Source organism: Amblyomma maculatum, chromosome 4 (assembly GCF_055883805.1).
Source record: "Amblyomma maculatum isolate TAMU_Amacu chromosome 4, ASM5588380v1, whole genome shotgun sequence".
NCBI lineage: Eukaryota > Metazoa > Arthropoda > Arachnida > Ixodida > Ixodidae > Amblyomma > Amblyomma maculatum.
Window position 1 is genome coordinate 55,248,485 of NC_139347.1, and position 25,075 is coordinate 55,273,559.

Here is a 25,075-nt window from a genome sequence, read left to right on the forward strand (position 1 = left end):
AAAGTGGTTTCTGGCGCATTTCCAAGCCGCGCCGTACTAGCACAAGTCGCTACACTATGTCTGCGATCCTTCCGTCATTGCGTAAACCAAGTCTGTAGAGCGTGAAAGAAAAAAAAAAAAAAAAAGCTGAGGCGAGCGAAATCCGTTACGAAATTGAGAGCTGAAATCACCCTGACCTTGAAATTTTTTTGTATTTAAATACTTATACCACGTGTAACAACTTGATGCTAGAGGCAACAAGCATGCAGCGGCAAAATTCTGTACGCTGTGACAAGACTTTTCATTGCACACATCGCCCATTTCTTGTGGAATGCCTGTGTTGTCGCAATACAAAGGCTCGTGGCAAGCCAAGAATCCGGCTTTGGTTGGGGCCCGCATGCGCGTTAGCTCTAAGTTAGGCTTGGGACACCGTATGATGAGTCGTGGCACGACTACGTAGGAGTTGGGCTTTTAAGAGGGAGCTTAGTTGCTCTCTGATGGAGGAATGTCGGTGAATTTAGCCCAAAACATGACCAGGAAAACGTTGCCGCTTAAACAAGAACGCATAAGTATTGGCTGCTGGTTAATAAAAGTGCCCGTCAGCACTTGCACTCAGCAGACTGCGCAAACATAGCCAAAATAAAATACACTGTTATTAGACCTGTGGTCAGCGACTAAGATTCTGGAAATCCAACATTCCTGCAAATTACGCACGGAGCAGGTTGCCTTATGCAGGATGAAATTTTAACACATTTGCTTGTTTCACGTAGAAGCCTGAGGTGATGCTTCTTTTCATAGAATTAGTATACACAGGTATTTTTTAATACAAGCAGGTTTTAATCCTCATTTCAGGAAAGATCTGAAGCACAGTCACAGACAGCAAGAACAGAAGGCAGGCTCTGCTGGATTCGATCTTTTTCGTCAAATATTAAAAAAACAAAAACAAAGAAAGACGGAATACTCTGTGACCTGCTAAAAAAAAAATGAAACGAACTGCGTAAAGCAAAGCTGATTTGTAAGGTTAATAAATTACGAACTGCCTGCACGTTTGCCAGAATACGGAAAGCATACCAAGAGAAAGACACGTACCCAATCGCCCGTCAACATACGTCCGTCATGACCATGGACCATGGCGGACCTACGTCTGTCATGGCCATGATATATATTCTTTCGGCAAACACAAATGAAAACAGACATTGAGGCGCGTCCTTGACCGCGGGTAGCGGACGAATCTGCTGGGCTAACGCGACACGCTGTTCAGCAGCTCCATGAGAGCGTCGTTGGCTATATCCGGGAAGCGGTTGAAGCCGTAGTGAGAGCCTTTCTCCAGCTCTATCACCTTCACGACACCGGCATTTCCTGTGAGGAAAAAAAAAAAAAATAAGAGGAAGCAAAAATTTCTGATGAGCGCTTGTTTCGAAGTCCAAAGTTTCACACGAGTAATATGTCGACATCGCTCTCACCTTCTATAAGGTTTGGAACGCTTGGGACACAAACGTAGACAAGAAGCAGGCGCCTTACGCTCGATACTTTTCTGCAAGGGCTATACATAATATCAGATACATAAGATAATTTTCTTTACCTGCCAGGTAATGAACGCGAGAAATTAATAAAAGAAATGAAAGTCATTCATTTAAAATTGCTGACCCTATATCATTATTATCCTTTGCAGTTTTTTTTTTTTTTCTCCTTTACTTGCTTCGTTGTTCTGTAAAAGGGTGCTCAAGCACGCGAGGTTTTGTATCGGCCATATTTTTGGTCGGTCCAATCTGTTGCTCCTAGCGCATTACGCTGGGTTTTCTTTTGTTTTTTGTTTTTTATACGTTTAAATTACACACTTCTCGCCCAAAAAAATGAGGAAACTATTCCACAACACACGCAATGTCCGACAGTCGTCACTTTGGTTCGCTGACATGCCGTGCCGCTAGCCTCTCGTTGCAAGGCCTAGTCGGCAACCTACTTGGCTCGCAACCCAAGGGTCGTGGTTTGTAATCCCGCCTGTGAACCGAAAGTTTTCTTCAAGACCAATCGATTGTTTTGTGTAGTTACCTCATTTGAGAGATACGGCCGTCTTTGATTCGCATTGCGTGTCATGTTTTGATCCCTTCCATTCGATACGTGTCGTCGTATTTAACATGAACGTTGTGGAGCGGGCAAAATGCTCTAGCGAGGTCATGTGACTGTGACGGCAGGATGTTTTCGGCGCCGCTTTGCCTGGACTACGCCAACGGGTTTCCTGGCCGATGAGGCATATAAAATATTCGCATTAAAAAAAGAAAGAAGAAGAAGGAACTTAGCCCTGGACGACACACTGACCCTTCTTGACGAGCTGTCCTTGCTCGTCGTAGAGCCAGGCATTCCGCGGATCGCAGCCCATTTTGCGCACGAGCCGATGGTTGTCCTCCACGGAGAGGAGCCTGTCGTTATTGCTGACCATGATCAGCGTGGGCAGCGTCCTCTGGCGCAGGGTGGCCAGGTGCTGGTCAATCTGCGAGGAGCACGGCGAAATACATTCGCCCACTCGTCGTGCCAATCGCACGCTTATTCGGTGAGGCGAATACAAATGTATTTTAAATGTAAGTAATGTAACCCTAATTTGGTTGATGAAACAGGGTACAAGGCGCTGCGTCCACCTACGCGGACACAACCTGAAAAAGCTGATAAACACTATTATTCTTGTATACAGGGTTAATTATCCACAAAAGGTCGACGGAATAATGATGTGCTAAAATGTACAAAAGCTGTAGTGTGGAAATATAGCAAGAAAGACCTGCGAAAAGAACTCTGGAAAATTTGTTGCGTTACCTCTGGTATATGCTTTCAATGGGGGCGTGCTTTCACTTACTTTTGTTTTGAAAGTAGGAGCAATTTAAAGAACCTAAAATGCGCTGATTTGCTTGATATCGTGCTCTTTTTAGAGGAATTATTCAAAACAAGCACAAAAAGATGACCTTTACTGCGGCTTTGAGCCACGATGTGTACATCTGTGCACTATTCAGATTCGTATAATTAATCATCGGGGAAGGCGGAAATTCATTTTTGAGTGAGAAACAGAGCAAAAGTACGAATGACAGACGAAAAGCTAAATCACACAGACGTCCTTCTATGTCTTTGGTCATTTTGCGCTCTTTTTCATCCAAAAATAAATTGCTATCAACTTGCCTAACTAGCTGACTGTCCTACTGAAGGCGGCAATTTTTTTTCCTTGCAGTCGTATCACGCGCCATGCAAAAATCTAAAACTGCATCCTTCTTAATGCATAATAATAAAGTTGCGCTGTTTTCCAAGCAAAAAAAAAAAAAAATTGCTACCTACTCGCTCCAGCTGACCACCCTAGAGGAGGCGACAGATTATTTTCCTTGGATTCGTATCACGCTCAATGTAAAAAACTAAAAATACAATTTTTTCCCCTTTCCAAGTGTTGCTATCAGCGCTTGAACGGGATATATAAAGCATATTAAAATCCGTCATATGCAATGCAAACGTTTAGGAAACGCTTCTGAAAGAATTTTGAGAGCAAAACCCCCGACTGCTGGGAAGCTGACATGATGGCAAACATTCGTTCCGACGACAGCCGATGCTTGCTCTCACGGTTTGTCTTCATTTAATCACTTCAGTGGCACAGTACAATTTTTTTGACACCACGCCATGCATTTTCTTGTAAACCGACTGCAAAGCAAACACGCAAGTCAACACACGGTATATTCTTGTTTGATCTCGTGGTTCGCTCTTCGCGAGCTTAGCCGGTTCGATATAATTTTAGTGCTCACAGCGATGACAGGGACCACTGGAAACACGTTTAGTTTGGTTTGGTTTAGAGGATTTAACGTTCCAAAAGAAGGGCTCCGGAAATTAATACTCCCTGAGGTTTGTTTAACGTGCACTGAGACGCATGGCACATGTGCGCCTTGCTTTTAACCTCCATCGAAAAGCGGCCGCCGCGGCCGGGATTCGACCTCGCGTCTCTGGGTTCAGCCGACGTTGGTTCAGCGTTCGAGCACTCTAACCACTGAGCCACCGCGGCGGGGTTTTAAACAACATGTGCAGGCTCGGATATACGCAAATGGAGCACGCAGCCAATGTAAAAACTGCGTAGCTTCATATTGATTGATTGATTGAATGCCCTTTATTGAATGGGAAGGCTCATGGCCATGGATGGGGATAAAGGGGAGTAGACATAATCTTCATTGTTTAGGTCGTCACTCGAATCACATTGCTCTAACCAGGCCACTAAGCGAGCCATACTTGGCAAATATCATCTGTGTGTTAGCATCAGTTTCTAGAAGGGAACGGTAGTTCAGGCGGTAGGGTTCGATCTCGGGGCGTCCAGTAGAAAAAGCAGGGCAATCCCAAAGTAAATGAGATATGCCGCCTCAGGTTAGAGTCGTACAGTGGGGGCACGTAATCATTTTCTCCGTATACTGACGCCAGCGGGCCATAATACGTGACGTGTAAGCCGCATGGGCGATGAGCTTATTCAAGAATACTTCTTGACTTCGGGTGAGGTGGGTTCTTCTCGTAAAAGGTGGGTCTGGTGTGGCCACCTGCATGCGATGCTGACTGAGGCTACGAATACTGGTCCGAGTATAGTGCATAAAGGCAAGAGAAGGGGTGAGTTGCCCGCCCAAGGTCGAATAAGGATGAAGCAAGGTGGTTGGGGAAGTAAATGTGGACATCCCATCTGCCAAGGCAGCCGCGGCGTGTGCCGCCGCATTGCCCCCTGATTCGTCCGAGTGACCTGGGGTCCAGTGAATAGCGACAGTTCTGGTCGAGAGTTAGTGGCGTTTAAGGAGGCGCTGTATGGCCGTAGCTGTTGCATCTTGCGAACCCGGAGTAGCGATTTCCTTGTAAGTTTCAAAGGAATCAGTAAGAATACGTATTGACCCAGTTCCGGTGCAAGGCACTCCTGACAAGGCTCCCCAATTCGCGAGGAGTTCAGCGTGAAGAGGGGTACCTTGAGGTAGATGGCAGGCATAAGCGCCTGAAAGGGAAGGGTTGTCATCGCATACCCAGGCCATAGATGCGAATTCGCTTGTAATCGATGCGTCGGTGTATATGTCAGTCGTATCAGGGATTTGCTCTTGTCGGTGATGGGCAGCGAGGAGCTCCCGGGGAATATGCTGGACCTTTATATACATAGCATTGCAGGCCTCGCCTATACTGCAGGCGGGACACACACACTACTCCACATGTCTTCTGTTCGCTCATTGATGATACTGCGATTTTTAACAGCAATGCTGAAGTTCCTGGCCGCGTTTCGTTTAAAGAAGCTGTTGACGTGATTGCGCCCCAAAGATCAGGCGTGTTTTTCGAACTTCGGTCGCCGGGACTGCGCAATACAACGCCGGATACAACGCCTGCTTGAAACGCCCGGCGTGCCGGTGCTCCATCCTCCAGTTTGTTTAATCGCATTACTTCCACTTTTCATCGTCATCTCCCTGGTGTTTCCATGCTGTGGCACGCATGCGCCGTTGTCGCTTTGTGTTAAGCGTAAAGATTTCGCTGAGACCGTGAACACTCGGTGACGTGGCCCCAAGCGTTTACGTTAAGGAGTCGACCGCAGATATTTTGCGTCAAGCGTAAAGATTTTGCTGAGGCCGTGAACACTCGGTGACGTGGCCCCAAGCGTTTACGTTAAGGAGTCGACATGTTAAACAGGCCCTAGTCATCAAAATTTGAACTACTCCACTGCAATGTCTTCATTCTCAACACACAGCTTCGGTACACATACCATTCAATCTACAGGAATACACTCGATAACCATACTTGACGTCATATGCGTAAAGACCCGATCGAGCATTTGATAAAGTAATGTTTTATTTTGGCAAAAAAAAAAAAGTTATAACTTGTTCCTCATCCTCCTGTCCCTACAAGGTGCATAAATGAAAGTTAAATTTGATGTGCGTAGCGAGCTACAATGTAATTTGGTCTCGCACTTCTTTAAGCTAGATTTTGCACATAAAATGTAAAGCTAACGTATGAGCGGAGACATGTCTCTTCAGAGCTCTGCGTTATAGACTTGTTTTGATTATCATTATCTGCCGACTTGTAAGGCTGGGATACTTCTTTTTGTGCTGATCAGTGCCGAAGACACACCCGGAGAAATCTCCTACAATGATTGATCAATTTTAAAGTGATAAAAATTAAGCGGGCACCAAAAGCTGTGCGATTAAGGGCACGACACGACAGTATTAACGGCTCCCGTCTGCTGCTCCCATTGCGGTTCCTCGTTCGCATATATGTACCTGATCACTTGATTACTAACATAATATGCCTAATCACTGACTTATCATTACTTAAAATGTGCATATGTTATCTTCCATATAATCATTAGAATACAGTTGTAAGCTGCTACATTAAATGATATTAAAGCCCCGCTTCAACCAAGCCCAATAAACGTGCCAGCGTGGCATATGAGTAGCAGGACCCAAGGGTCCCGGAAGGTTCGACTCCCCTAACCCTCCGATCTCCATTGAGAAGCCCGAGTTGGGCTCTACTGTCAACGCTACCTTGTCATGAGATCTCGTCAGAGTCTGTAGCGAGTGGTGAGACTGGAAGCGGCTATTGACGCGCACCAATAGCAGCGCATAGCATGGTTTTGTGGTTATTGTTCTTGGACCTGCTACTGTCAGCCTGGCCGACGAGCTATACGAAGCTCTCTGGGCATGGAAATTTGACTGACGTGAAAATAAACGCGTTATCAAGCATCAACTGTTTGAGAAAACACGACCTAATCGCGGGTAATGGCTGTTATTTCCCCGAAGCGAGATGTGTTTAATAAAAGCACTACTGAAGCTGAAGGAGCATCCCAGGGAGCACCGCTTCATTAACGCGACCGTGCAAATACTTATATCGTAGGCCTCTAGCACGCGTCCTACAGTTAGTATCTAGGCGCCGAAACGAACACTTCCGCGATTTTGACAGAAAGGTAAACATCGCGGCTGTCACTGACGACCTCTTTCGATAGCGTTCGCTATTAGTTCATCAAATACCCTTTCGCGTCGGGGATGGCGGATACATAGCGGCGCACGCCGCATTTTCGCTTTTGTGTGTATAGGAGAGCGTCGAGTCACCGCAGAATTTTTTTTCAGCGCGAACATCGTTGAAAAGACGCTTCATGTAACTCTGCCTTTCCGCAGTCCCGCGGCCTCGCTTACTCTGCCGCCCCCGCATCACGAAAGTCAGGGGCGCACTTAATCTTCGCCTTTAAGGGTATGACGCGACACCGTTAATCGTTCCCGTCTTCCAGCTTCCCTTGCGAATCCTTGCTTTCGTACAGGCATTTTACTACTATTCGTTTAGCCCCTAGTAGTCACTAGTAAGTATATCACGTGGAATACCACCCGACGTAGAGATAAAGCCCTGCAACCAAGCCTTATGGTCAGCCCATCTGACCACCACCCCCTAGGTAAGGAAGGCCTGGACTGTCGTTCGGCTCCAAGAGAGGGATGGTCGCGAAATATCGAGCCTCGAATAGTGAACGACGTGCCCAGCTTGTCAGATATCTTTCTGCGGTGGTCTGTGGCGTGTCGTGCGCACGCGTATGCTCTTTTTCAATGCTTTTTCTTTTTATGCCGGAAAGCTTTGTCCATCGAAACTGTTCCTGTTGTCCATGACGGATGAGTGTCCACTGCTTCTTTATGGACCATCTGCCTAAATGTTTCGCCTCGTATTACCTAACGACGAGCAAAGAAGCGACTAGGCATGCCTAGATAACGCCGACGGAAGAATGCAGTGCGTTGCGTGCTGATAGCGAATGAACGAAGAATGGTTTGTGTTCTGGTGTACTTCCTACTTCTCTCGTGAGGACAAGCAGGTCACTACTAGGCAAGTGGAATCTGTGCGGTATAAAAACTTGAACGTGAAGAGAAACACAGCCTGTGCTCCCCACTGGCTTTTGCTTTCCGGTCTCGGTTGGCGCGGTGCGCGTGACTGGAATACATAATCGAAAGGAAGTGTATCGACGAACTAAAGAGATGTGAACTGCATCACGCATGGCTTTAAAATATACCGTATTTCGTACTCTCGGCTTCGAAATCACCGTGGGATATTTCTCAACCATGCGCCTAAGTGCAACAACATCCCTCCTGTTCGACGTGCTAGGTATTCTTCCCGCGTGCTGCACTGGGATATAGAGTTACGCTAATGCTAAGCCCTCACCAAGTTTGTTTACGATATAGTTCGCGGGTGCCGGTCTTTGTTCGTTTCCACACTTGAGTTTTATACGCTCTTTACAATATGGATAGCTGAAAAAATACGTGCACCGAAGCAGTAACGACAAAGCTCATCGTTTGTAATAAGTGACTTATTGCTTCCGTTTAAACAGCAGTGTAAAAACCTATATTGGCTCTAAAAACTTGCCCTCTAATGGCACTTCTATACTTGTCATGCATCAGTGAGTTACAAAGCCTTGGATGCACGCTTTTTGAGTACTATAAAAATGCTGCAGTGAGTGATGAATTTTATCAGATATGTGCCACATCGTTGGTTAGTTTTTCAAAGATGAGAGTTTCATGGTTCTATATATTGCATTAAGGGTCTGAATAGATTAGTATGGTATCGTGAGTGCAGATGTATACGGAGGAGTTGGTTCGACCCAACTTTACAACAGCGCTGAGGACAAAGGCAATGAAGTGTGTGATTTCATGCAGAAGCATCCACTTCATGCAGCCGTTTAGTCAGAACAGTAGCTTGATATTCTTGAAACAAAGCAGGGTAAAAGGATCTTTGTCTAAAATTAAACAACTTGATCGCTGTATTTCGAGAGAGAGCAACTGCTCATGCATTTGCGTTAGAGGGTCATGTTGGAGGGTCACGTTTCTCTATTTCTAATTAGAAAAATGCTTTTTACTACGAGCGTCTTGCTGCTCATGTCGCGCAATTGTCAATGTGTATGTGTGCTTCGTGGTTGTTTTTTGTTGCGAAAGCATAATTACGCCAGGTTTCAGCTCATCGCGAATGCTAAGGCCGCGGCCACGAATGACCTTGAACATACGTGAAGATGAAGAACATGACGACGACGAAGAAGAAGAAGAGGAAGAAGAACGCTTAGTCACCCGCAGCTAATGCTTTCGCTCCATATTTGATTCAGCAGCGTTGAACCCTTCTCATTCGCCCAATTTTTTCGGTTTGTGTATTCTTTTCTTGCTTTTTTTTTCTGGAATGTACTGGCACGTTCTTTTATGCACAGTGGCTAAAACACACTGTCTGCAGGAAGTCAGCGCCACTTTGCATCGTTGGTTCACCACGAAGAACGTACTTTGCTGCCTCCTATAGGTGATTCACCTCATAAGACCACGGCCTTGGTTTAACATTTTTTGTTGCCGTTCAGCCACTCCACTGTACTGAGCGTGCCGGCAGGACATCGTTTTTAGAAAAAAAAAAAAAAAATGATCGTCAGCGTAAACTTACGAACGCCTGAGTGAACCAGCGGCTGCGATTTTGTTGCCTGTTGAAAGGGCGCGCTGCAGTCTTTTTTTTTTTTTTTTTTAACAGCGGCATGTACCCGTTAGGGCCACGGTGGCGTTCTTGCGCATGCCGAGGTGGAAGCGGATCTACTAAATTTAGCTTCTGCGATGGGATAATCTTAGGCAGAAGAATTAAAATGTAAATTTCGCTGACGCTCAAGCAGTAACGACCAGAGCGGAATTGGCGACCACTTCTTAGTGCGTGAGTCGTGTTGGAAGGAGGGACTATCCAGGCCTTGTCTGCCTAAGCGGCATTGCTCTCTCTCCGGATCCAAGTGTTGCGGTGTGTTATATTCCCAAACTACCCTCTAATCTCAAAAAGAGAAGCCCGAGTTGGCAGCGCCTGCCGACTCATGTCACGTGGTCTCGTGACGTCACACAACCCGCTGACCAATCAATGTCCTGCCATATCAACTGCCAATAACCTTCCAGAGGCATGCTCGTGATTTTATCGCTCACAGCGCTAACGCCGAGTTATCTGGAGAACGCTATCGCGTTACCTTACAAAATAACTACTCAAGCATGGGCAACGCCACCATGGGCAACACTCTCTTGCAGCCCTGATGATGAGTCGGACGTCGTCTATTCATTAGTACATTATTATTATTATTATTATTATTATTATTATTATTATTATTATTATTATTATTATTATTATTATTATTATTATTATTATTATTATTAGCATATTATTATTCCTAATATTATTATTGATGATATACAGTGTTCTGCACAGCAACAGGTGCCCTTTTTGGGCAGCATATTCCGTTTGTGCGGTTCCTTTGTTGCAAAACGGTCTGCACTGTCAGCCGCGAGCAAGAGAAGGGGAAAGCGTATTAAACTCTTATTTAAACCCCACAACAGACGCGTGCCAACCGCGGTTATTGTTATAACCTAGTCGTCAGGCTTTAAAAGATCCGCAACCTCAATCCGAGGAACGCGGTTGATACCGACTGTCAGCTGTGAAAACGACAAACCTCGGCTTGCTCGTATCCGATGGCGGAGAGGTAGGCGAAGAAGACGTCGTAGGCGCGACCTCTGGTGGGGTGCCTGCTGAGGGCCATTACCGACTGCATGAAATACTTGGCGATGACTTCCCCGCCTCTAGCCTTGAGCACCCACCCCAAGATGGGGTTGAAGAGCAGAGGGTTCTTGCCGCCCCTGTGAGAATGAAAATGAGGTCGGTTCTTTATTTATACCTCCTCTGCGCACGGTCTGCAAACAGCGCATCCTAATCGCTTCAGCACTCATGAATGACATAGAAACGACTCTTTTACAGCTGTGAGCCCCCGCGACTGCGGCACTTTCCAAACCGCCATAGGTAGAAATTTTCTTCGCAATCGTCAAGCGTGAGATGGTTTTTCTGACCAACATTAAGTTTCCAACATCCCCGTCTGTCGCACTCGAGGCATTGCCGAAGTTATGGCGGCATAACTAAATTCGCAATCGGTAGTGCGGCTCTGCTTCTGTCAAGCAAGGGAAACTGCTTCCGGAGCTACGTGAAACCGGAGAGTTGCGTGTGGTTCAAGTGCGGGAAATACATGGCCAACTATGCCACTCTCTACACGGAATCTGCGGTGCATGAGTAAACCAGGCAAAACTATCACAGAAAAGCCACCGTTTTATTGCGTATAAAAGTCATACGCGTGGCCAGACTCGGGAGGGCCTGTTACCCTATTAGAGCTGGTGTTTTTTGTTTGCATAAATGGGGCGGTAAATTGTCGCAAAAACCTTTCATAATAAGGCAACACTTTTAGATTTGTCGCTAGGTTTTGCACTGTGCGGTACGTTGACAAAAAAAAGAAGAGAAAATAGATGATAGTTAACAATTGAAGCTCGCACTTCGACTACGTCGTGTTTCTCTTTCGTGTCGTATTTTGCCAACACCGCCCACAAAGTAATGAGCTGTTTAGACAGGAAGGTGCCGCGCAAACTTGAAAGCTTTACTAACCGTCCTGGCATAAGTATAAATATTTTACATCGACTACGACAAAAAAAAAAAACAAAAAAAAAAGAAAAAAAAAAACTTTCGCCCATTTTTATATCCAAGGCAGTACAATTTCACATACCTCTATCAAAATCTAATTAGCATTAAGGGAAACCAGGCGAAAGCTTCAGCTTAAACGGCGGCGCAGTCTTGCCATGTGTACTTTTACAAAGAAGAAAGAGTAGGATAGGATAGGAAATACGTTAATTTCTCTAGGAACGTCTTGTGTTATTAGCAGAAGAAATCCATCTTCCTTCTTCTTACAGGGTCGGTGCCCCTATTCCAGGGCTCCGCTGAGCTTCGCTGCTCGCTGGGCGTGCTGGATCAGACCTAGTTGGCAACCCAGATCGTCGCTGGAGAGAAGGCTTTCCCACTGTTCTGCACTCGGGTCTTTACGAAAGCTATCGTTATTTCTACATTCCCACGTGATGTGGTATAACGAAGGTTTGCTACTACACCATGGGCAGGTGTCCCGATACTGCGACGGGTAAATCTTTCTAAGGATATGCAGGGTTGGTAATGTTCCTGTTTGCAGTCTTCACCAGTACACTGCCTCTTGTTGTTTTAGATCCCGATGAGGGGGCGGATAGCGGATCCGTACCCCCTTAGAGTAGTTCAGAATGTCTGAGTCCGTAGGGCCAACTCGCTCGGGTAGATCGTCCGATTGGGAGGAAGCTCGGCTCGTGTACCCTCGAGCTACCTCGTCGGCGCGTTCGTTCCCCGATATGTCGGTGTGTCCTGGCACCCAGTAGATGGTGTGTGTGACTTTTGATGGGGTCGCGCTCTGGAGGAGCCTGAGCGCGGCGCGACCTATGCGGCCGTTCATGTAGTTACGGCACGCTTCTCTTGAATCATTAAGAACGGTAAGGGACGTGTTGCTTCGATACCCGGCTACCACCGCTTATGCAACGGCCAGCTCCTCCCCTTCGGTTACCGTGCAATCCCTGAATGAGGCGCTAGCTAAATCCTTTAGGTTGGAATCAATAGCTACCGCCACTGAGCTGTAAAAAAGAAAGAGTAAAAGTGCACGAAATTTGATTATAGTGCAATATAGTTTCAAACATTGGGAAAGGTTGGTTTTATGTCTGGAAGCACTTTGTGCGTGATACGGGCAGTGGTAAAAGAGAACGAGCAGTATGCAAGCATAGTGTAATGTTGACCGTGGATTTCCCAATGCGTCGCGTTTTACAAGGCAATGTGTTGTGTAGGCCATTGTGTGTGGCGCCTATTGGCGCATGCTTCCGGCCTACACTCGGTGGCCGGCTTTGGGCGTTGTGAATTTCTATCACGAATTGCACGAAAGCCCTTACTTGAAGACACGGCTGGTAATGGGCATGAAGAGTGCCAGGGACTTGACCTCGATGTCGGGGCGCTGCGCGGCCAGCTGCACCGCCGGAGGGGATGCCGTGCTGTGGGCGACCAGCATGTCCACTCTGCGGAGGAGCAGCGTGCGCTCGTGAGACATCGCCTTTGATGCGCGCTAAGAAAGTTAGAGGTAATTCGGTATACGCTGTCGGCGCCACATTAAAGAAAAAGAATAGAAAAGGCGACACTTCTTTCAACGGGGACATTCAGTGTCTTCTCTGATCACAAAAGGGGTAGGTCACGCATATATAAATCATACGATTAACTTGCTGGATTGAGCTTAGGGAGAAAAAAAGCTATAGGTAGAAAAAAGAAATGAACAAGATGGACCGATTGTTTCTGTCTACGGTGTGGTTGAGTAAACTTTAATGGTTATTACGCAAATGTTTAATGCGGAAACTGCCACCAGCTGAATTCGATATGATTACGCACAGAAAGGCACAGCCCGTGCGGCGGCATGTTCGTGTCGGGATCTGTTACCAACCCTCTTAACCTTTCCTTTTCTCTTACTATAGGGAGCTTGCACGAAAGGCTGAGAGCGCCATTTTCCTGTACAGTGCAGCAGCCGACCGTGGAGCGGACCTCGCAAATAGTGCGCAAAGCGATGGTCTACTGTGCGGTCGTGGGCATATAACAGCCGAACGCAGACTAAAGTGCTAAAGGTGAAGTTCGGACAAGACGACGGCGAGTTTTTCGAAATCCGAAGGTACGCTTGCACGAATACGACAACAAGACCACCGATCGGAACGTCGCAGACGATAGTGGCTTATACGCGTACCACGAATGTTGTACATCGATGCGCGGATATCCGCAGGAGCTCACCAATCTTGCTTCGCGTGTTCATGTTGCAGGTCGACCGTCTGAAATTTTCGATGACTGCAATCCTGACACGAAATCATCATCATCATTTAATATTCCCTTAAAGATCCATATCAGGGACATTACATAAAGGGGCGGGGGGAGACAACGGTGAGATTAAAGGGTCATACATTAGCATAAAAACAAGTGCACACACTTGGTATTTTTCCGGACTTGCTGTGAATGCCACGTCTGTTGATGCGTGCAAGCCACTCTCGTCTGCGACGTTCCGATCGCTCCCGGTCTTGTCGCATTCGTGCAAGCGTATCATTCGGTATTTTGAAAAACCCGCAGTCGTCTTGTCCGGACTTCACCTCTCGCACTTCAATTTTTCTGCGTTCGGCTATTACAGCCCACTACCGCGCAGTAGACCATCGCTTTGACACTTTGCGCAGCCCGCTCCACGGTTGACTGCTGCACTGTACAGGAAAATGGTGCACTCAGCGTTTCGTGCAAGCTCCCTATACAACGCGCTGCCTCACGGACGCTTCTAACACCGGCGAGATGATGGCTCCGAAAAGCTTACCCATGCATTTTCACAATAACATCTGGCGCTGTAAACAAAAAAAAAAATGCAGCTTAAGTGATTGTTCTAAGGAGCACTGCAGCGCCATCGAAATTTTTAGAGCACTCTGTGCGTCTTGGAGAACGATGCCTGCCATATTAGACACCATCAATTAACATGGACAAGTCAGGAACTGAAGGGCCCACGCTATGGTCTCTGATTCAAGCTTCAATCGAAAAAAGAACATCACAGGCAGTTGGCTTTGCAGTTATAAAGCTGCAATGTCGCTCGTACGACGGTCATGAACGAAGAGAACGATGGAAGAGTGCTCACTTTTTGATGCCAAGTTGCTTGAGGAAGTCGACCATCAGATTGGTTTTCTCATCGCTGCTGTGCCACCAGTAACCAGTCTGACTGCTGAACGTGAAGTCTGGTAAATAAAAGCAATGCAAAGCAAGAAAGACATCCTCAATTTCGGTCGACAACAATCGACAACAGTTAATATGGTTAATAATAATAATAATAATAATAATAATAATAATAATAATAATAATAATAATAATAATAATAATAATAATAATAATAATAATAATAATAATAATAATAATAATAATAATAATAATAATAATAATTCAGTTAATAGTAATTCATGGTACTACATGCATGGCGTCCCAGCTCTCGTGAATGCCAAACGCGCGCGCAACCCACCTCAGAATCAGTGCAGACATTTGACACGTAGCAAGTAGCAATTTTTTTTTTCCAGATGAGGTTGCTAAAAATTTCGAACTTGTTAAAAATTTCGAAAGCACTCGTACACGCTCACCATCCCCGACTAAGAATTCTGTCCGATTTTCTTTGTACCGTCGCTTTGATTGGCGAAGCTCTTTCGTGAGGTCACAACCATGCACGCAACCTCGCGCGGGTAATTCAAATACAGTCGTATATACCGGCTCCAACACGCGAGTCTCCCTAACGATCGAGTTTTTCAATTTCGTCAGCCAAACTAATTAGTGATGTAGCTTATGACTCACTAATAACTGCCCATGACCTCTTGCAGTGCTTTCATACTATAAAGAAATTAACACCGGAGCGAATTCAAACCGGCTGGCTGCGAACTCGTGTAGTCGAGTTCAGCACCCCAATGTTAGCTACTGAGCTACATACCGCAGTGGGTGCTTTTGCGTTATGACTAGGCTTAAGTACTAGATTTAGCTTACCATGATCCGCGATCCGCCACCGTGACCCTCTACCGCGCGTAGGCGAGGCGCACAAGCTGATTGGTCCCGGCGCGGCAGGTCTATGTGCCGACAAGCCTTACCGACAACAGGTATGTGGCGCCATCTATCGGCGTCAAGGGGATCTGGGCATGCGCAGTGGAACGCGCGGTGGCGGATCATGGTAGCGGATCGCGGATCACAGTAAGCTAAATCTCTCTTAAACATCCGCCATTTGGCGTGGCGGCTCCCAGACGGTGAAACAAGTAGTGTTAAACTAGGTTAAACCAGTGACCTCCGCGATCAAGCACGCCGTTGCACAGGGAACTGATCGTGGAGGCCATGGTTAAACCTCCGCTATTTGACGCGGCGGCTTTAAAGCAACAAAGTTTGTATCAGGTAAGTATCAGGTAAAAGGCAGCGATTACACGCAGTTAAAACATGTGATATAAAAAATCCGGTGCTTCCGTGGCTCTAATCGATTTGACAGAATAGCTCTGTTTTATGTCTGTAAAAAAACATGAACATCTACAGTCCGGTGGTATGATGTCCTATCAAGCTAGTGTGCTTCGCCGTGCTGACGTCAGGAAAAAGAAAGCACAGCTACAGACGCAGGGATACCTTTCTAATTATAGCACGTCTTCAGGAGCTCTCTTGGGCTGTCATATACCATCGTGACTGATTTCTCACTCGGAGCGCCGCCGTGTTTGCTACCTGACACCCACAGGAGATGGACGGATTACCTTCCTCCACAGGCGGAACCACAATACTGAATGGAACAAATGGCAATAAAAGAAATGATTGTATTTCCCGCGAATGTCCTGTCAGTCGCCCTGCAATATAAAGAGAAGATTGTTCCTCTTCGTCGCCCTTCCTCCTCGTGCGGTAAACATAAGAGGAAGAGGAGACAAGCCCCTTACTAGGCCAGTTGAAGCACAGGACGTCGGCACCGTTCTGGTCCAGGTGAGATATGGTGCGGTTGTAGTCGCTGTACTGTCCTGGAGCCCCCGTTAGCAGAAGCGCCAGGGGGCGCTCATGGCGGTCACCACGTTCGGCGCGGTCCGTCCTCGTGTGTAAGTACACCACAGGGACTTGAGCGCCTGTCTCCGGTGCCCGACTGTACCCATGACGACCCTCGGCACGCCATTTCTGCACCATCGAAATCGGAACGAGTGGCGCTGTGTCCAATAGTGTTCCAGAATTAAGTATTACAGGCATCATCACAGAAATCTCCCATGTATTTATAATTATCGGTATCGAGAACGATGGCGTGATACACATAGACCTAGTAAAAGGCGATTGCACATAGCACATTGAAATTACTGTACTTTTCCCGAGCTGTGGAAACAATAGCGGAATACACAACTCTTCACAGTGCACCAAGATGGTTTTGATTGCGAGCTTGACTCTCTCAGCATGTTTTGCAAAGGCAGTGCATGGAACCTTCAAACGTTTCAAATCTTGCGACAGCTGCAGGAACTCTTGTTATCACACCTTCTGAAACGTCACCCTGTCTTCCCTGGTCTTTCTAGACTCTAAAGAGGGAGACTAAAAGCGGTGAGATGGAAAGAGGGTGGGATGCGGTGTAGCTGACACAGCGGCTGGGGCGTCCGCCTCAGCTGTGGCTAGTTCGAAACCCACCGCCAAACAAATAGCCCGACACCAGGCTATTTAGAGGCGTACCCTTAGAAGAGGCTCCACAAACTAGTCAGTTTCGACAACTCAGCTTGCAAATGTGGTTCATGTTATCACGCTCACATGGAGCGTCATGTACGTATATACGCTCAAATGAGCGGGTCTAAATCTACGTACAGGATCATCTGCGATCTTTCTAAAGAAGTTCATTTCAGAGCGCCACATCGGGAAAGCATCGGGAAAGTTCCGATTGAGTTGCTAGCTGACCCACCACAGTTAGTCCTCAAGCATTCTGGTTACAGACTCGTAATCGTCCTGTGAGCATTTTCAATTAAACGTACACTGCGTTGGACCATCAACACGCGCACGTACTCTGAACCAAAGCAAGTAAAGCGTTACTCACTGAAGCAATTATTCCTAACGACCGCGGTTAGTGCGGACACTAACTGCGCTGATAGACGTTTGCATTGGTCCTTCTGGTAGTAGCTGTGTAGTGGTGCAGTTAAACTCCGAGGACTAACACACCGCTTATAGTGCTTTCCGGTTTCCACAAAGAAATGCAAAGGGCACGCACAATGTGAGCAGTGTCCACTGACCTGGTAGAGCTCTCCACAGGTGGTGACGATGGCCTGTCGCTCTTTGTAAGGAAGTGGCGCCGAAGGATGTGGCGCCGTTTTCGCACAGTATTGGCGCACACGTGCCAACATTGTGGCCCTCCGGTGATAGCGACTCGAGTGAGCCGCCAAGTTGATCACTGCTGTCCATCTCAGGTCGCATCCGGCGAAGACGGCTCGGAGTGGTGACAGCGGGAAAGCCAGATGGAGCGGCCGTGCAACCAGGGACTGCATTCGCCTAAAGCTATGTCGCGGCTGTCGAGGAGCGAGCAGTGTGCTCTGGAGGAGCCTGGGTAATGCGATGCCTGCATCAGATGAAAGGCACCACGCTGCACGCACGTCAGTAATCAGAGTTTCAGCGAAAGACTGAGTGGGGCGAAATGCTGACGTTAGTCGCAGTGTTTATAAACTAAACCGAACGGGCACGGTCGCTCATCCTCCATACAAGGCGGTGGTCCGGCCGTATATAGCAAACCTAACTGACAGCATAGAGAGGGTGGTAGGCGTGATAATGCGGATGGAAGTCGCCTCCACTGCAGAACGACATGGCATGGTATAACCGGACAGGAGTTTATAAAGCCCATTCTGGGGAAGCCTAGAGAGCCCAAAAAAAAAAAAAAATGACAGGGACGTGAGAAAGACTCACGACCCTGTCTTTTTTGTGCTCCAAGCTTCACCAAAATGAGCAAACTCCACCAACTAGCATAAGAAACAGCCTTGCTGAACTTTATACAGCCGGCGTTGTAAACGGACGAAAGAGTGGTGAAATGACTTTCGCGTAAACCGATAAAAGTAGCTGCGTACGTCGCCTGTGTGTAACGGGACTCTACTTCCCCACCTCACCTTGGTACGCGATCCGGAATAAGTTGACTGATTTTAAAAACACTGCCTTTGTAAATACAGCTTTCGTTGCACTGTTGTTTCTTGAAGGGTGCTGTGTGAAGCATACATCACGCAGGTAGCTCAGTATTTTTATGGGGTGTAGGTAAAAACGTCCTCGGAAAAAACGCTCCGGAAGAAACGTCCCCTGAAGAAGCGGCAACTAAGAAAAAACGTCCCCAAGGCCGAAACCGGCCCTGAAAAGGGTTTCTTCCGGAACTCACATGGGAAAAAAAAAAAAAAAAAAAATCCTTTATGCCATTTTTTCTTGCCTTTGAGTTAAATGTAATCATCATTTGGAACCAGCGTCCACTTAGAAAGGTACAAGCGGATCGGCGTACGGTATACTCTCGGGGAATCGCCCAAAGCAGAAGACTTCACTAAAATTATTTTCCAGACCTTCTGGCGAAAGATTCAACCGTTCTTCTGATGCTGATGTAGAATTGTGATAAGGATGATGGTGGTATAAGCAGGACGAGGCTTAACCGGTCGTGCATCATGTACATATTAAAGCATCGCTCCAAGCTTCTCCGGTAAAGCCGGTGGTCAGCTCCCCTTTTCCCCGCAAACAAAGTGATGATGAGGCGCTGTCACTGGTTTACCGCTGCCATAATTGTTTTTGTCATGAATGCCTGAATCAGTTCGATGTTGGTCAATTCCAATCCGACAGGTGAAACCGCTGTAATAAAGTTAACATGCATCATTCATCATTGCAGCTCGCCACGGGGAAGCGCAGTCTACGTCCTATAGCGCAAGACTTCAGCCCCGTTCGGGGACATTTTTTCTTACTTCGCCAATAGGGACATTTTTTCCGGGGACGTTTCTTCCGGGGACGTTTTTACCGGATCTCATTTTTATGGGGTCGGTAGAAGGAAAAGGAAGCGTGACAGCTTACCTGAATGTAGAACACGGGCGTGGTACATTCCGGCACCTTTCAGGCCGCGCGCGTATCTCGGTCACAGCTGACAGCGGCCAGCGCCGTCAGCGATTTAACGCTTGCGGCTTCCCTGTGGTTGTGTACAGCACATATAACGCACCTTGAAATTCATTCCGAGAAAGAAAAGAAAATGCGTGTCGTGACGAACCGTGCACCATGGTGCATTCGCTGCTAGTGTGGGCGTTGAGACGTGCTTTGCGGTTATTCAAGTTAAAACAACCATCCCCAGGTGTAATCTATTAAACTATCTTTAAAACAACCGTTATCTACCTGTCGCTATAACCGCACAGTGTCCACAGGAAGTTAGCACTGTTGAGGATACTGATGCTGTCACAAATAGCCATGAAAGCTCAAGGTATACGTAATTCAACGAACATTGAGAGTGCTCGGAAGCCCTCGCCATTAACAATGTTAAACATTAAATTTGCCCGACAACCGCCGGAAAGAAGGTAGCGAATAACATGTGGCCATGGTCAGTCGATTGCGACAGTGGAACCGGAGTTACGGAGGCGTTCATTGTACAGCCCAAAGCAATAAAACGTTCAGCCACGCAACATTGCGAGGCGTTCGCCTGCGGTAGCCAACAAAAACGAGCTAATTTTTCTTGAACATGCCCTCCTCTCTCCTTCTCCCGTATTTTTTTTTTTTTTTTCGTGTACAAGACCCCGACTAAGGTACGGCTGCTCTGCGCTCACCGTCTAATGCTGATGAACAGAGAATTTCACGCCAAACGGTCGTAATTTCACATTAGTGCGCTGCGTCGCAGGAGCAGTGATTGGCCAAAGCCGCATGCCATGCAAGCACGTCTCGCCGACCGACACACCTGGTTCGCTTCTTCTTCATCCTCGTTTCTTTATTCTTACGATCCTTACGTCACCTGCAGGCATTGAGTGATGCCTATACAATGGATTGTCCAGGGGCGGGGAAGCCATTCGAGCTGGCATCGCATCGTAATATATGATCGCATGAAACTCCAGTCACTTGCCACCCGAACAAAGCCATCAACCTGCAGTGCTGTGTATAATACTCGCTTGTATACACGAACTGACTGCCCGTTCCGAATAAAAAAAATCCGCATCATCATCATCATCATCATCATGTATTTAAATACATTTTCTCTCGCTCCTCCATTTTTTCTACCCGTTTCTCCTGGACTGATCCAGAACTTTGTGATCCCCCGATACAAAGGGGAATGGCCGCATCAGCATCATCATCATCAGCATCGTGGGCCTTGTGGTAGAGCATCAGCATCAGCATCAGAGCATCCGCCTCGCATTTGGGAGGTACCTGGTTCGATCCCTGGTGCCGCCGGTTACCCACCGGTTTTTAAATGGGTACAAGCTTTCCCCCGGCGTAGTGCTCGGCTCTTTTGGGGTGAAATGCTTGGGAAAAGGGGTCACGGCCCAAATAGTTGCGCCGATGTGGCAGTGATTCGTTCCGCCAAGTCCGCCTTGCGCGCAACAGCCCATTATGTGGCCCTTTTTTTTTTTTTTTTTTTTTTAGGACTGCTGCAGCTGAGGTTCTAAGGGAGCATTTCAGGTGAGGCTCAAAGGAAGTACCTTTGCAAGACAAACAGAACCACCTTTGCAGGCTGCGAGGTTCGAAACTGGGTTTGGGCCCACTGCGGAGGAGGGGCGCGCAGCGGGGTTTACAGAGCTTCTCCCAAACGCACACCCCTGGAAAAGCCGAGCGCCAGGCCGGGGGACGCTTGTACGCATTTTTACCGGTGGGTGTCCGGCGGTGGGTTTCGAACTAACCACCTCCCGCAGCCGAGACGGGCGCTCTAACCACTAGGCATCAGCATCAGCATCATCGTCGTCGTCGTCGTCGTCATTGCGTTTTTTATCTTTCGTAGGGACCACCCGCTACAAAGAGGAAGCCGGAAATCCAAATTCCAAAAACCCCGTATTTCGTCCAGAAGAGAGTGATCAAGCAGGAACAATTTTACGAAAATTTCATAGGAAGTTCACTGTTTTTTGAGGTGGCGCCACGACAAGGCTCTGGTGACAAAGTGCAACGGGCGGAAGGACAATCGAACCAGACGTGACGTGTGTGGCGCGCCAAAAAGAAGAGAGTGCAGAACACGTAGTTCTGACGCGTGTATTGCCCCCGCCACAACACCCGGTTGGAATGGATTTGGGCAAGCCGTTGGTTTCCGGCCGCTCCGATCATTAAATGGCAGGCTGGCTGCAAATGATACGGCAGATATCGGAGGGACGTATGACGTAACTGGCCGCTGGCGTGGTGGAGATAACCAAGCGTCGATTAACTTTGTGGAGGGAAATCTTTATGAAGACTAGACAGACTATAGGGCGCCCCTACAAAAAAGGCTAGGACAGTAACGGAGTTTTACTTTCCCCATGCGACCGGCCGATGCAAAGGAAAGCCGCGTTTCCAAATTCAAATCCAAAATCCACTAAATCGTATTCACTGCAATACGACTGCAACATTGTCAAGTGGATGAGTTGGTATAATGGACTTGAAGCGGCAGAGAGCATAGAAAAAATATATATATATTACGGGGCGACATATACCACCGAAGAACCTATATATAACGCGCACTTTGTTAGGAAAGTCCAAACTTGAAAAATATTCTGCGCCAATTAGTGTTTCTCTAAATTACCGAGAGGAAGATTTAGCGCTGCAGTTATTCACCCACCACTATCATCATCATCATCATCATGCAGAGGCGCTGGCGACCTGTGGTTTTGCACTTAGCTTAGCTATTGGGGGCCATATAAAACATGGATTCGGTCGTAAAAGTGCTATTCTTCGCGAGGCGTGCAAGCTTCTACGAAATGCTGTGAAAGCTTCCATACCGGTCTAATGTCAAACTTCACTCTCGTTTTCGCGGTCAATTTATTGAAGAAATGGAAAATACATTTTAAAACAATTATGCACAGAGGAGCACGAAGGACTCAATGACTGCCGTCTTGAAGTTAATGGCAACTCAGCCCGTAGCCTCTAAAATCCGTGCTGAAGAAGTCGTAGTTTTGCTATTAATGATGATTATGATGATGAACATTTCCATCGGGAGGAGAGGGGAGGGCGCACGATTTGTGTCCTAGCCGTTTACATTAAATTAGAGATAACTCCCGGGTGTAGAGCGCGCTTTAATCACTGAGCTATTCTTCCGTTCTCATCACTCAGTCTGTCCTCTTTTTTCCCAGGCCACGTTGCCGTGGCCTAAGCTGGAATTGGCCGGTGGTGGCGAGACCTGGGTTTCATTCCGTTCTGCCTATTCTATCTTGCGAAAGTTCCAATATCAGGCCAACCAGCGCCTTTATTGTTACGAAGCGGCAATACATCGATACAAGCCGGTTTAATTGCCTTATTAGCTATCGTTGTAACGCTACGGGTTACATTTCTGAACCGAGCTCGTCAATTAAAAGCTGTTATTAGGAGCTAACCGGATGCATCCCACCCGTCCCTCTGCATTATTTGCCAAACTACCACCACCGATCTACTCCACCATAATATGTGGCCCCGCCCGATACTGCACGCAATGAACCAAATTCCGCCCTTGCCGGTAGGGCGCTCTGTTAGCTGCTAACCCAACATATCAGTTCAGGCTCACCGACCGGGTCATGCAAGAAGGGGAGGGCAGAAGGCTCCCAGACCGCCATAGGCGCTCCCAGGGTTCTACAAATAGTAGCCGTCGTCAGTGCAATAAAATTTGTTGTTTTCTAGGAGCCATCCGGCGTGACGAAGCGGTCGTGCTCGCCTCGAATACTTTTTTCGCGGTGTCCCTGCTCAAGTCATAATGAACCAACTAGCCATGCCTAAAACACTTACAGGACCTTGGTCTTAGCTGAAGGTGGTCCAAACGAACATCGCAAAAGTAAGACGATGGTGTACACATCAGATGACATTTCTAAGACACTTATCGGAAACGGAGTAGGGCAATATACGGACGACAACGGAGCGCAGATTTTGTTTCCGGCCGATTCTCGTTAATTTGACTTTGCGGATATTCGATTTTATGTTTTGGTCCTGTCAACGTCAGGCGAATCAAAGAAGTTCGAATCAAAGAATTCGAACTGCGCAATTTCGAACAAACTTCGTTCCCTTATTCGAGTTCGAATTCCACAGATAATTGTCACAAGGACAAAAAGGCAAACACCAACCTGCGAAAAACCGGGGCTCATCCTACGGCTCAGAAGCTCCTCTGAAGACGCCAGCAGTGATTTCTCATATGCGCTGCTCCGATGTCAAGTGCAAGGACATGGGCAGTCTTGCCGACGATCGTTCGGAGAGTCGGACACCGTCGCTTACAGCTGCTCTATTAATTTGCCGGCAGCAGCGCAAAAGCGCTAGCTAGCGGTTCTATTACTTGACACACTAAGCGCCTATGCGCGTACCTCTCCCCTCTCCAGCGCAGCTCAAGTTTCGCCTCGCAGGCAATTGTTAGGTGCTGCAGCAGCTGCGGAGCCCGTTCCAGAGCACTGTTCGATCTTTCACCTCGCATATATAACGAGTTACAATTACGGTCGCCGTCACTTCCACTGCTGCATTCCGGCACGCCGACTGCAGTCATGAAAGTTGACAGTTTTATCATCATCATTTATCATTTATTAAGCCTTAAAGGTCCCGTTCGGGACATTACATAAGGGGGGGGGGGGTACAGGGTTGTTCAGCAGTCATACACGAACATAAATATAAAAGTAATATAAAAATATATAGAAAATAACAAGATAAAAACAGAAAATAGAAACAGCAGGTAAAACAAGGTGAAAAAAGACAAGAGTAACAAATTCAGATAATCAAGTCATGTAATCAAGTCATGTAATCAAGTCACTATAGTAAGTCTGCTCTGAACCAGATAAAATGTCTTGCATGTTGTCACAACGATCAGTAAATGTAATTTAAACAATATGCTACCGCGACTCGCTAAAGCTCCGATGTTGAAGCGAAATATGTTTCTATGAGGACAACTTGTGCTCTGCTGGTTATTTCGAATTTGAAAAAAATAAATGTTGCGTTAAGCTTGCCAGAGCTCTGACAGTAATGGTGGATCTTAAAAGGCTGCAAACGATAAGTAAAAACTGCCTACCGGCACGGATGCCTTCTCTACATAGTCTTTGCTGCCGTTTTCGTTTTTCAAAATAGTAGACGGGCCCGGCCATATAAAGTTACTGCGAATTCCTTCATGTAGCCCCGTGTCAGGAGAGGCACGCCAAATGAAGGTAGCGAACTATCTTATTCAGCAAAGGATTAGGCTAAAAGGTTTTTCGAATTTCCTGAACATGTCTTCTGAGCGACGAGGCACCCATGCAGTCAGGGAAAGCAATATTTGACATTACGATTTCTCCCGCAGTAAAGCAATCAAGGTCCCGCGTGCTTCATCTGTGTTCTATTTTGTTGCATTGACTAAACTCTACCCGTAAGGGCAGGGGAATGTGAGAAATAACATCGTTAATTCCACGATTTTATGCGTTTTCTCCACGCATTTCGTTCAGAAAACTGCATTGTAACTGCTGTCCGCTTTTTTTAGCTTTCAGTAAGACTTACCTGTGCTGAAAAATTGCACAAATCCATAAAGCCTCGCTCTCTTCGCCGACGCACAGCACACTCAGTTCTCATATCGTTACCACTGCAGACGCTGCATACATCACACCACGCCGAAAAAACAAAC

The 25,075-nt window shown here is 47.0% G+C and overlaps 1 protein-coding gene across 5 annotated transcripts; it reads right to left on the reverse strand.

The window, feature by feature from the left end:
- Positions 1-774: 774 nt before the first annotated feature.
- Positions 775-25,075, reverse strand: LOC146191080 (uncharacterized). 5 transcript variants are annotated; one of them, XM_084601552.1, is made up of 9 exons: positions 24,952-25,071; positions 19,399-19,510; positions 17,607-17,929; positions 16,296-16,524; positions 14,495-14,591; positions 12,744-12,866; positions 10,424-10,607; positions 2,296-2,467; positions 777-1,338 (listed from the first exon to the last, which is right to left on the reverse strand). In XM_084601552.1, exons 2-9 carry the CDS (start codon positions 19,424-19,426, stop codon positions 1,220-1,222), a joined length of 1,275 nt encoding a protein of 424 aa, XP_084457678.1. In that variant the 5' UTR covers positions 19,427-19,510; positions 24,952-25,071; the 3' UTR covers positions 777-1,219. The 5 variants fall into 5 exon arrangements, with proteins under 5 accessions (XP_084457682.1, XP_084457678.1, XP_084457679.1 ...); XM_084601553.1 differs by lacking the exon at positions 24,952-25,071 and adding an exon at positions 23,568-23,952; XM_084601556.1 differs by lacking the exon at positions 12,744-12,866 and having other exon boundaries at positions 775-1,338; positions 24,952-25,074.